This window comes from Teleopsis dalmanni, chromosome 2, assembly GCF_002237135.1.
Source record: "Teleopsis dalmanni isolate 2A chromosome 2, ASM223713v2, whole genome shotgun sequence".
NCBI classification, from domain to species: Eukaryota; Metazoa; Arthropoda; class Insecta; order Diptera; family Diopsidae; genus Teleopsis; species Teleopsis dalmanni.
The window spans coordinates 104,350,846-104,363,315 of record NC_051847.1 but is presented as its reverse complement, the minus strand read 5'-3'; the positions used below and the strand labels follow the sequence as shown (position 1 = coordinate 104,363,315).

At 30.6% G+C, this 12,470-nt stretch overlaps 1 protein-coding gene across 23 annotated transcripts in view; it reads left to right on the top strand.

Moving 5' to 3' along the window:
• The window catches only part of LOC119683993 (twitchin), an 83,273-nt gene extending 71,819 nt beyond the window's left edge, over positions 1–11,454 (top strand). For 22 of the 23 annotated variants that reach the window (XM_038097920.1, XM_038097917.1, XM_038097924.1 and 19 more), the window contains 7 exons: positions 44–385; positions 1,568–2,610; positions 7,252–7,308; positions 7,663–7,811; positions 7,880–8,009; positions 8,072–8,374; positions 10,449–11,454. In XM_038097920.1, the coding sequence (XP_037953848.1) occupies positions 44–385; positions 1,568–2,610; positions 7,252–7,308; positions 7,663–7,811; positions 7,880–8,009; positions 8,072–8,374; positions 10,449–11,086 (2,662 nt within the window). In that variant the 3' untranslated portion in view covers positions 11,087–11,454. The remainder of the gene's footprint in view (positions 1–43; positions 386–1,567; positions 2,611–7,251; positions 7,309–7,662; positions 7,812–7,879; positions 8,010–8,071; positions 8,375–10,448) is intronic. The other variant, XM_038097906.1, reaches the window with a different exon arrangement.
• The last annotated feature ends 1,016 nt before the right edge of the window (positions 11,455–12,470 follow it).

Sequence of the window (12,470 nt, the reverse complement as noted above, 5' to 3'; positions counted from 1 at the left end):
TTATCATTTGAATAAATAAAAACTAAAAATTTATTTTTCCTAGTCTGTCTGGTGGAGAGCTATTTGAGCGAATCACAGCCGATGGTTATAATATGACTGAAGCTGAAGTTATAAATTATATGAGACAAATATGTGAAGGAGTACGTCACATGCATGAAAAAAATATTATTCATTTAGACATCAAGCCTGAAAATATTATGTGCCAAACCCGTACTAGTACAAATGTAAAACTTATAGATTTTGGACTTGCAACAAGGTTGAATCCAAATGAAGTGGTAAAAATTACAACTGGAACAGCAGAATTTGCTGCTCCAGAAATAGTAAATAGGGAACCAGTTGGATTCTACACCGATATGTGGGCGACCGGTGTTTTGGCATATGTTCTGTAAGTAAAGCAACTGAATTGGTTTTTAATTTACTCTTAGGCTTTTAATATAACTTGCAATACAATAATAGTACAAATAGTCTAAGTAGGCTAAACAATAACTTGTGTTATGTTATAGTTATATTTAATGTCTTAGAAAGGTTTTAACAAAATTATCAGAAAATGAACAAACAATCACATTTTTTTCAAATATGTGTTCGTATATACACATATCTAAATTATATCAGCTTAACGCTTAAATATCGTAGCTTCAGAGTTGCTATAAAGTGCAAGTTCAGCCAAATCAAACTTAAATTCTCAGTAATCTAGAATTTTTTATTAATTTTAGATTTAGCAAATCTAAAAGATCAAATAAAACAACTATTTATTGAAGATAGTTATATTACCATTCCAATGATTTATTCAGTGACAACTATCCTAACAAAAAAAATCTTGTGGATGTATTTTGCACTGTTATTATTATTAATATGCTATTATTAATAATAATAAGTATTACTTTGTTTTTTTATGTTTTTATTTTTTACTTTATAACATAATGCAAAAGTTTCGAAAAATAGTAAACTACAACAACAACATTTTTTTTTATATTATTTTAATTAATTCAATCTCTGGCTGACCATATAGCTGTTTGAAGTATTGCCAAATACTTATCATCTGTTGTCTTGGAATTATATATTATGTTTAATTATTTGTAAATAATTTTTTTTTGAGACAGCGAGTACCAAGGCTTGAACTCGTGCCCTGTCAAATTGGAAGCTCAGAGTCAGTGTTCATTAGCTAAATGATCCAAAAACGCATTTGATGAAACTCTTTTAAATAATGTACCTATATTTAGATAATATCTTAATACATTTTCAAGAAAATTTTGAATATGCTATAACTTCATTCATATTCAATTGAAATATATTAAAGCATTCGTCCTTCTATTCTTTCTACTATAGTTTTTCTTATACAAATATTATCATCGACATAACAGCGATATATTCTGAATGTTTTAATTTATTAGTTTTTAATCAGTATAAAAAAAGTTGTTAGTTTAATGTTCTTAGTGAACAGTTCATAGGAATAACTTTTTCTCTTTAATTCTAATATATTTAATTACAATTATTATTAGTTAAATGCTTTTTATATTAATATACAATATAATATTAATAATTGAAATTATTTATTTTCTTAAAATAGCTTAAGTGGTCTATCTCCTTTTGCTGGAGACAATGATATCCAAACTTTAAAAAATGTTAAAGCGTGCGATTGGGACTTTGATGAAGAAGCCTTTAGACATATTTCAGAAGAGGCTAAAGACTTTATTCGTAAATTACTTTTAACTAATAAGGAAAAACGTATGACAGCTCATGAATGTCTCCTTCATCCATGGTTAAGTGGTGACCATGCTGATCGTTCCACACAAATTTCACGTGATCGGTATATCGCATTCCGTGACAAATTAAGAAAAAATTATGATGACTTCCACAAATATTTGGCTCCAATTGGAAGACTTTCAGAATATTCTTCATTACGTAAATTGCTTGTGGAAAAGTATAAAATTCACGAAACTTCATTTGACCGCCGACAGGCTGCCCCACGATTTGTCATACGGCCATATTCCCAATTTTGTTATGAAGGCCAAAGTGTTAAATTTTACTGCCGCTGTATTGCAATTGCAACTCCAACTTTGACATGGTCATATAACAACGTCGAGTTGAAACAAAGTGTCAAATTTATGAAAAGATATGCTGGTGATGATTATTATTTCATTATAAATCGTGTTAAATTGGATGACCGGGGTGAATATATAATTCGTGCAGAAAATCACTACGGTTCCAGAGAGGAAGTTGTTTTCCTTAACGTTCATCCACTGCCAAAGGAACAGCCGAAATATAAAAATGAATCAACATTAGTTAGAAGACGTGAACCTTTACCATATACTTTCTGGCAGGAAGAATCTGAATCAGCCCCCAGTTTTACATTCCTGCTGCGTCCACGTGTTATGCAAGCACGAGATACATGTAAATTGCTTTGTTGCTTAAGTGGCAAACCAGTACCTAGCGTAAAATGGTATAAGGACGGCCGTGAATTGAACAAATTTGAATATTCTATGCAACACTCTGATGGCGTTGTTACAATGGAAATCATCGACTGCAAACCGTCAGATTCTGGAAAATATAGCTGCAAGGCAACTAATTGTCATGGTACAGATGAAACAGATTGCGTTGTAATTGTGGAAGGTAAGCACATTATCATTACACATAAGTTCCATCAATAAATTAATAAATTGTATAGCTCAGTTATGACTCATAAAATCTTGAACATTTCAGTTAAATATGTTTATATATAAAAAACGTTATTGTAAGTACAAGAAGAAAATATAATACCGATAAAGTATAATTACTTTACCCAATCCTTTAAACTCCATATATTGATCTTATGTTTCTGATAGAAATGTCATTTGTACATAGAGGTCATATTTTTGCAAGCGTAACAACTTTTGTCTCATTTGTTCTTTAAACTAAAATATTCCTATGGGATTTGAGATTTTATATTTTCAACCAACTTTTAAATGACCATTTCTCAGGCTCTGTAACTGATAGGGACTTAAAATTGTTTGTGTTGTAAAGATAATGGATTGGACGTTTCTCAAATAATTTTTAATTTTAAAAGGACATAAAAAAGGTGACGAAATTAATTTTAGTCAAAATATATTTTACTTGTGGGATAATGATACATATGTAAAATATCATGACACAAAAAATAGTATATATTTTAATAATATATATTTTAGAAAGTAATTACAAGAAAGACGGACCATTTCTTTCTAAGCAGAGACGGTCGCATGCCACATAAAATACATTTATTTGTTGAAATTGCGTTAATTGGGATGTGTAAAAAGTAACTAAAAAACAACCTCAGCTCTATCTTGGTAAGGAAGTTAGTCCACATATCTTTCTGAATGGATGCAACAGTCATTAACGTGGTAATAACTTGGAAAGTTGTGTTATTACTGACATTTTCCAATTTTTACGCAAGCGTAACTCAGACTCTAATTTGTGAACCAATTAACTCCTAAATACAATTTCAAATCACTGAAATTATTGGCTGACCGGTTTCTGATTGACACCATCCGATTTGGCTATTAACATATTGCGACGTGTTTAGTAAAACTTTGGAGATACTTTACTATGGACAGAGATATAAATATTAACATTACTGAACTATTGTTAAGCTTTTGTATTTCAAACAAGAATTTCCATTTTTCGATTCTTACCGTAAATAAGGGGTTTAAATTTTTTGCCAAGAAAGAATTCCTTTATGGCAGACAGCATTGTGTCTATCAAAACAAGGTGCAGTTTGGTTGCTATAGTCTATGAAATGAAATGCAAAATGTGGAAGAACAAGTCTTGCGATCGCTTCTAATAGCATTAAACATGTACGTATAGTACATTTACGTACACTAAACAATAATAAAACCTTATTCTACCATAATAATTTCTACAGGTTCATATGGAAATTGCTAAGAATATTTTATACATAAGTATGCGTTCTTGCTAAGTCGCTCATAGAAAATTAAGTCTACAAACAATTTTATTACGAAATCTCAGAACTATACTATCGAAAATGTTTACAGGTTAGAATACAACTCTGCTTTCTATTCCAGAATTTTTAGCAATATGGATAACTTCGCCTCCTTATTCAGTTAATTTGTACCTTATCGACTACCAATGACCAAAACAATGTAAAGACGAAAACTGGTGACAGTTTCCCCTTACATAAAACATATCTATTTGGCATTATTATTTTTATTCTTAACTTTTTACTTACTTGAAACTTACTGAATTATGACTTAGGAAGAGTAAAAAAGAAACAAATTATAAATAATGTGAATATTATGGTCAGAATAAATAAATTTATTGCGACGCACAGTGTGTCAAAACAGAAATCAGTTTATCAAAATTCGATATTTTCTGAACCAGTAGATATATAGAATTGAAATTAGGACCCAAATATTGATCATTTTCAAATTTTTTTATTTGCCTCGAAAACTACAACAGGTAGAAAGCTGAAAATTGATGAACTGAATACCTGCATTATAATACATATGCCCAAAAAATTTCATGATATACCACCCACCCCCATAAAAATTTTTTATAAAACACCTTGGTGGAAGGAAGTAGCACGCAAAATGACACCTTTAAACTTGAAGCCTACGAGAAAAGTTTAGGACTCTTACGAATAGATGACAGCCAACCAATTATGAAAACACAGCACAATAGCCACACATTCGACGATACGATATAGAACCCAAACGTATTAGAATAACAGACAATTCTGCACACAATGTGACCTCAAAGTTGACCACAACAATTACAATGTAATAAAACATATCACCAGGAGAGTTATTTTTTCTACCGCATACCACAGATAAGGTAATACTTGAACTTAACTTGCTGAAAATTATGGGGACGACCATCAAATTGGAGAACACAGCATGTCAAACGAAAAATATTAGGTGATACGTTAACCCAAAGATCTTTTACTCAACTATGTCTAACCAAAGATAAACAAATTATCTGTATGAACGAATTTCTGGAAGAAAAATCGCACGTTGCAACGCTCGTTGGGCTTAAATATCACAGCAGTATCAATTCGATATACAATACCGACGGGGCAAACAAAACTTAGTCTCGGATACTTTATCAATTCGGTCGGATTTAATAATAGTATATATATATATATATATATATATATACTTTAAGTATAGTATATATACCCGCAACTCTCTTCGTGAATGCACGACAGAAAACGGTACAACCACTACATCACATTTAGCAAGAGCATATAAACTACAAAAATTTTTCAGGGAATCAAATAAAATCTATGTACTTTTGCGATGACGAAAGTCAAATACTATAATCGACATCAAAGGAAATGGAAACTCCAGATAAATCAATTAATGCTTGTGAAAGCCGCGAATGGTTTTACAGCGAAACGGGCACCAAAATATGAAGAGCCATACTATGTACAAGACTTCATATCATCCGAAATAGTACACCTCCAATTAACAAGCACGGGCAAGCTAATAAATATACATATTTCTGACCTAAGAGTGTACTACGGAAGCCAAACAACCATAACGAAAGAAAATCATAGAAACGTTGAACATGGTCCGCGGAATTAGAAGTCATTATAAATAAGCCACGTACGAAAAGTATATCTATTGTAAATAAACCAACAGGGTCGAGGGAAGCTACAAACCATTTAGTAACTTGTTCGTTTCACGTACGGTAATTGGTGACAATTTCCGCATACATAAAACATATCTAGTGTCCAATATAAAGTTAATCAATTTTCTTTTACTTTTAACTAACTAAACTTCTGGACTCTCAGGAAGATATGCTGATTTAATGTCCGTCATCAACTAAAAGAGAAATAAATTATATGATTTCTTTGTCTAGTTAAAGCCTAGTGTGGGGTAGAGATAAGCCCCCCAGCCATTATAGACTAAAAGTGCGTAATAGCATTAACTCAAGAAGAAGAATCAAGAAGAACTAACTGAACTTTGACTTAAAAATAATAAACTAGATAAAAATCCTTAAACTTTAGAATATTTTCGTGACAATTATTAAATTACGTGCAACTATTCTGGTGAGACTGAATTTACCTCAGCAACCGCAACGATGAAAGTGTTGTTGCAGCAATAGTGTAAAAATTGCACCTTAAGGTCGCTTATGGTTGTACTGTCAGTTTAGGAAGAGTTTTTCTTTCAAATGAAAGCAGCTTTCCTTTTACTCGAATTTCTTGTAACGACCTTCATCTTTCAATTTAACAATATTTGAAGATATTGTTCACCAGCTATTAGATTTTGATTTTTTGTCTTACCCCTAACTGCAGCGGTGTCATGCTATCTGAAAAAAGGTTACAATTACTTTATGTAACTATCTTAGCCCGCAGCTATTTTGATTTCTTTACATGTTTGAAGTGATTCCTGATCTAACTTAGCTGACTATTGTGTTGACTATTTTCTTAATATTTGATTTGCTGACAGCACTCAAAACCCTTATATCCAAGCATTCATATATATAAAATCAATATGTTTACTTGCTGTTGGAAATTGAATTTGAGTTTGCAGTCGTCGATTTAAAGTCTCGACATCCAAAACTAAATTTAGTTTGGGTGATTCTCTACCTCATCACCAACAAGCAAGAGGTATTTCTCATTATTCCAACCATATTCATTGATTTATTTGGAAAGCGAGAGACGTTGTTTTTAATACAGAAGTTTTTTCATGTTTATTGATATTACAATAAACCACAATTCTGATGTACAAATTGTTTATAAGTATTTGTTTTTTCAAGGGCTTTTGGTAATACTTTTTATATATTGAATCAAATAAAATGACCGAATTAAAAAAACGGAATGCAATAAATCGAAATATTTGTATAAATAAATAAAATGTTTCCTTTATAAAAACCTTCCAAATAAAAGATAACACTAATATAACCTAATATTAGTGTGTATATGTTAAGCCCAGAAAAAACAAATACTTATTTAATGTTGCTTGATTAATTCTAATGTAAAAGTTAATAACACATTAGCTTTGTGACTTTTGTATAGTCATAGTGATATATGTACATAAATATATCACTCACAGTTGGTGAGTTGGTATGCGTTAATCAAACGCCTTAATTCAGAATATCAGAACATTTATCATATTTTTCCTTCAAATGAATATTTTGTCGGTTAATATAATATGTTTCACAGCAATTGAAACCATATCTATCTACTTTTAACTATTATATAAGTACATTTATATTAGTTTGTTTCAGTTTCATAAAAATACATATTTAAAGCAAATTATATAATTTTTGTAGGAGAATGGGTTACGCCCGAGCAAGCCGAACTTGCTCACAATTTTCTGTACTCAGGAGGTAAACAAACTATAAAAATTTAATAATACTTTTAATATTGCACACTTACTCACTGAAATGTGTTAAATAAAAAATCTAACTGATCTCTTCGGCAAAAAATGATGATTCCTTTCGTTTAACCTTAATTTGAACTTAATGAATATAATGTGAACGGTCAATTGCTATACATGTGTAATTAGGACCAAACCAAAATTTAACAAAATTTGTGTTTGAACTAACCAAATAGTATGGAGTAATACCTAATTTGATATGCATGTGGTTTTTCTAACGAAATCCTCTTTAAATAATCACCTTCACAACTTATTAACATTTTCTTTATTGTGAATTAATTAATGACATTTGCCTACTATATAGATCGGAAATACATTGAACAGCCTATTAAGCCAGCTCCTCCGCCCATTGTAACTCGACAGCAGTTTACTTCGGCAACTAGTCAATACCACAATAGCTCTAATTCCAAAACACAACAAAGCTCAAACTACTCGACATTTAACGGGAGTAAGGTGAGTATAATCAAATTTGATTTTAAGATCTAAAATTTATTTGGAAATGTATTTATATTGCTGCTCAGATCGACGAAACAAGTTCCTCAACAATTCAAACAATTGGTAATAGTAGCAATAAAAAAAAGTATGTAGGCAACAATTTAAAAACACCAGACAGTCCTTCAAGATCCCGTAGTGCAACAAAAGAATTGATACGTACGTAATATGGGTATATGCGTATTTTGAAAATAATATTTAATAATATATTTGAAATTTAGTGCCTCCTGATGACTCGTTGATGTGCAAACCAGAATTCACCAAGCCCTTAACTAACACAAGTGTTCGCGATGGTGATCAATTGACACTGACCTGTCATGTAAAAGGTGATCCTGAACCACACATCACGTGGTCTAAAAATGGGAAAACTATTTCGTCGTCTGATATAATGGATCTGAAATATAAAAATGGTGTTGCTTCATTAACAATTCATGAGGTTTTCCCAGAAGATGATGGGGTGTATACGTGTACTGCAACGAATTCAATTAGTGCCGTAGAAACAAAATGCAAGCTAACTGTAAAACGTAAGTGGGAAATAATATTTATAATACCTATGTAATTAATTTGAAATTTTTTTTTTTTAAATTTATAATTTCAAAAAATTATATAATTTATTATTTTTTTAATATTAATTTTAATAAGACACTTTTTTTAAAATATATACGCCTTTATGATTTGAAGTAGAATTCAAGACAGCTGAAAAATTTATGATTTTGACATGTAAGAAAGTAAACCTCTTTAAAAAAATCAAGAATTGATTGATAAATTTATTAATTGTGTGTTTTCAGAATATACAGTGCACTTTGATTTTAATAAAACTGAGTATGAAAACCAATTTATATAAAGAATACGTTTAAATTAGGAACCATTTTTCCATTTTTATTTATTTCAATACAAACCAAATGTATAATCCGCAAAATAAGAAGTTATTCCGTTTCGATCTGAGGGCGAGTCTTTCATCATCAAATAGCTCGAAGTGAGCTTTAGCTTAATCATACAAAATCATACATATTTATGAATTTTTCAATCTGTACCGTGGATGTTGAAGTGTTGAAAAAGTTTTTGCACAGTTAAAGATGTCCCTGCATGGGATTTTATTTTTTATTTTATGCTTCCAATTACACACTTGCATTTTTCTAATACCATTACATAGGCGACCCATTTTTATCTGAGCCTACCTTGCGTCATATTGCTTATCGACGCATACAATAATAACTGTCTTCGTGAATGGCATTATTCTATTCCTAAGACATACTCCGCTCATTAGAGGTGTTACGCACTTTTATCAACCTTATTACACTTTTTTCTTTAGATCGAACTTAGAACTCATTATTGTTTCTCTTCTTCTCTGCAGACTTCTCAACCTCGGTACAAGCTATAAATAATTAGTAGTATTTTTTATAAAACAAGTAAAAGATTTTCATCTTGTGTTATTAGAGTTCACAATTCAGACCCATATATTAGAATAGGATAAGTTACGTTTTTGTATGAAGTGTAAGACCCCGTGGCAGAACTTAGAAGACTCAAGATATCCCTGATTTCTTTAATATTATTTATCAGCACCCTAAGATATTTAAATGTATCCAATCCTTCTACTGTGTAATTTCATACTTTGATATTTTCAATTTTGCGTTTTCATCCAATTTTGATATTCCGTGAACTTTTTTTCTTCTCATTCACTATAAGGTCAATTTTCCCTGCTTTCGCTTTGTTGACAATCGTTCATGGGTGTTTTTCTTCTTTTTATTCTATATTACCAGCTATATAATCTTTTTATTAGCTATTAATTTCAAAAGCCGCTCCTATACCTTAGAGTCATCCTCACCAGTCTACTTGACTAGTATATTTCCACCAATTCTTTAAAAGTTACTGGAACTTTCTTTATGTTAATACTATCAAAAACTTATTTTAGATTAACGAAGAGAATGCGTATATTTATAATATGCTCCTTGTATTTTTCTATTTTCTGCTTGAGACACGCTTGATCAACTGATGATGTGTTGGATCTGAATCCGATGAATCTGATATTTTTCAAGAACGGGCGCCGCGTTGTTTTAAGCAAATTTAATATGATAACATGATGATATGATAATTTTTGTAGCACAGGCTAAGAAATGTTATCCCTATTTAGTTTTTTATAAGCTCTTTTATCATTCATTCTATCATAAGCTAATTTTTATGCGCAGATTCTACTAAACCTTTTAGTTGCTCTTCTGAAGTTGTTCTTTCCATTCCCATTCCTTTGAAAAGCTTATATGAATAAGTTATATTGCTGTGATTTAAAACTTCTACAGTCCTGCAGTTTTACTTTCCATCCTAGGGGGACTTACAGTTTTTAAGCATTTTTTATAACCTATAACCTATATAGCACACTAGATTATCTTCTGACTCTTCATTAGAAAGATCATCTTTTCAGAATATTGTCGTCTTCCATTCGTTATCTCTTTCATGTATGCATATATATATTTTAGACTGAAAGCCATTTGGTAAAAGGTGTTACTCAAATTCGTAATAATTTTATTAATTATTTTTCGCAATCAAATAATATGTACAAACAAAACCAATAATAAACATATCTTTTAATTTTCAAATTTTCAGCTACGGACACAAATTCAACCAAACGCAACATTTCAGCTGATAAACCACCAAAAATTGTTAGTCATTTGGAATCCAGATACGTTAAAGACGGGGAAACCGTCACTTTAGCTTGCCGCATTATTGGTGCTGAACATTTTGATGTCGTTTGGCTGCACAATAATAAAGAAATAAAGCCTAGTAAAGATTTTAATTACACCAATGAGGCTAATATATATAAATTACAAATAGCTGAAATCTTTCCTGAAGACTGTGGCACTTACACTTGCGAAGCTTTTAATGATGCAGGGGAATCATTCAGTACGTGCACAATAAATGTTCTAGTACCTGGTGAAGAACCAAAGCAACCAAGTTTTACCAAATATCCATCGTCAGTAACTGTACAAGAATCTGAAACCTGCAAATTTGTTTGTGAGACACAAGACGAAATTCTACAGCTTTGTTGGTTAAAGGATGGTAAAAGTGTAAATGAGACCAGCTCGCGCTACTCATTTACTAAAGATGGCAACTTGTATACATTCTCGATTGTTAAAAGCAGTATCGAAGATGTTGGCCAATATCAGGCAAAAGCTATTGGTAAAAAGGGCGAAACTTTATGTTCGTTCTCAGTTAATGTATTTGTGAACGAATCGAGCTCGTAACCGCATAATACAAAAAAAAAATTGTATATACATTTTTAATAAGATAATTAAGATACTAATATACCTTTAATATATTAGCTATTTTTACAAAGTAGTTATTAACTTTTGATTGATTGATTGTTTATGCATATTTATACCAAACTCTATCGTTATCGTTCATCATCATTCGAATATGGACTATTTGTTTATTTTTTCATTCTTTTTAGCTAGGGAACTGCGGATCAGTTAGTTTAATGTATATAAAATATGATTGTATTATTTTTACATATTTCGCTTTGAAGTACGGCATCCTCAACATAACATCTCTTAAATTAAGTACTTGAAGTCGATATGTATATGTTTTTTTTATTTGTAGCTTGAAAGTAATATTATTTGAAATGTTTATGTTTAAAAATAAAAAAATTTAAATCAATTAATTTGAGTATTAATTTAAATTTTTTAGGTTGGTATTATACTCTATAAACAGAAGTGAAACGTAGTAGAGTTTTGGTATATTGAAACACTGTTTTGAAATACCTACCAATATTTCAGCAATATTTTCATAGTAACTGCCTTGATTAAAGTATCTATTGGGCATTTAATAAGTCTATCTATAAAGGTTCAACTATATTGGTGTAAGGAAAAGAAAAAAATTGAAAATGAAAGATGGAGTATTCGTTCGATACTGATTTATTTCTTAAAATCTACGGTTTATATACAATTTTTGTCTTAAAATTATCTTAATAATTAATTGATAAAAATAATCCTATTGAGCATGTGTTCTATGTTTCTAATTACAATATTTACATTTGTATTTTTAGTGGACTGTATTTACTGTTTACAGTTTACAGTTTACATAGATTATGAAAAAATAGTTTACATTTGGCGAAATTTATTTTTAGTGATAAAGAAGGTTAAGTGCTGTACATGCTCAGATTATAGTTTATCTATCCTAAATACACAATGATCAAATTTTTTTTTTTTAAATCCATTTATTTTATTACAATCTGTCAGGTATAAATGACAATAAGTAATATATATTAATATAAATCGTAATAATAGTTATTGCGATCAAAAGAAAGGTGCGTATGAACTATGCCCAGTGACATATCCATATATATTTAAAATAGAAGTGTGTGGCCTATATATACATATCTAAAATGTCTCTCGATGTTTTCCTTCTCAGGCTTGTAAAAGTGTTGGAAGGGGACATCAGGTGTGTAATCAGCGAGTTTGGGTGCATATATATGCGATGAACGTAATTGTTTATGCAGCTGTTCATTCGTTATATACCAAGGTGCATTTGTGATCATACGTAGTGTTCTAGATTGAAAACGCTGGATAATTGCCAGGTTTGAGTCTGCTGCAGTACCCCATAATTGGGCCCCATAACTCCATATAGGTT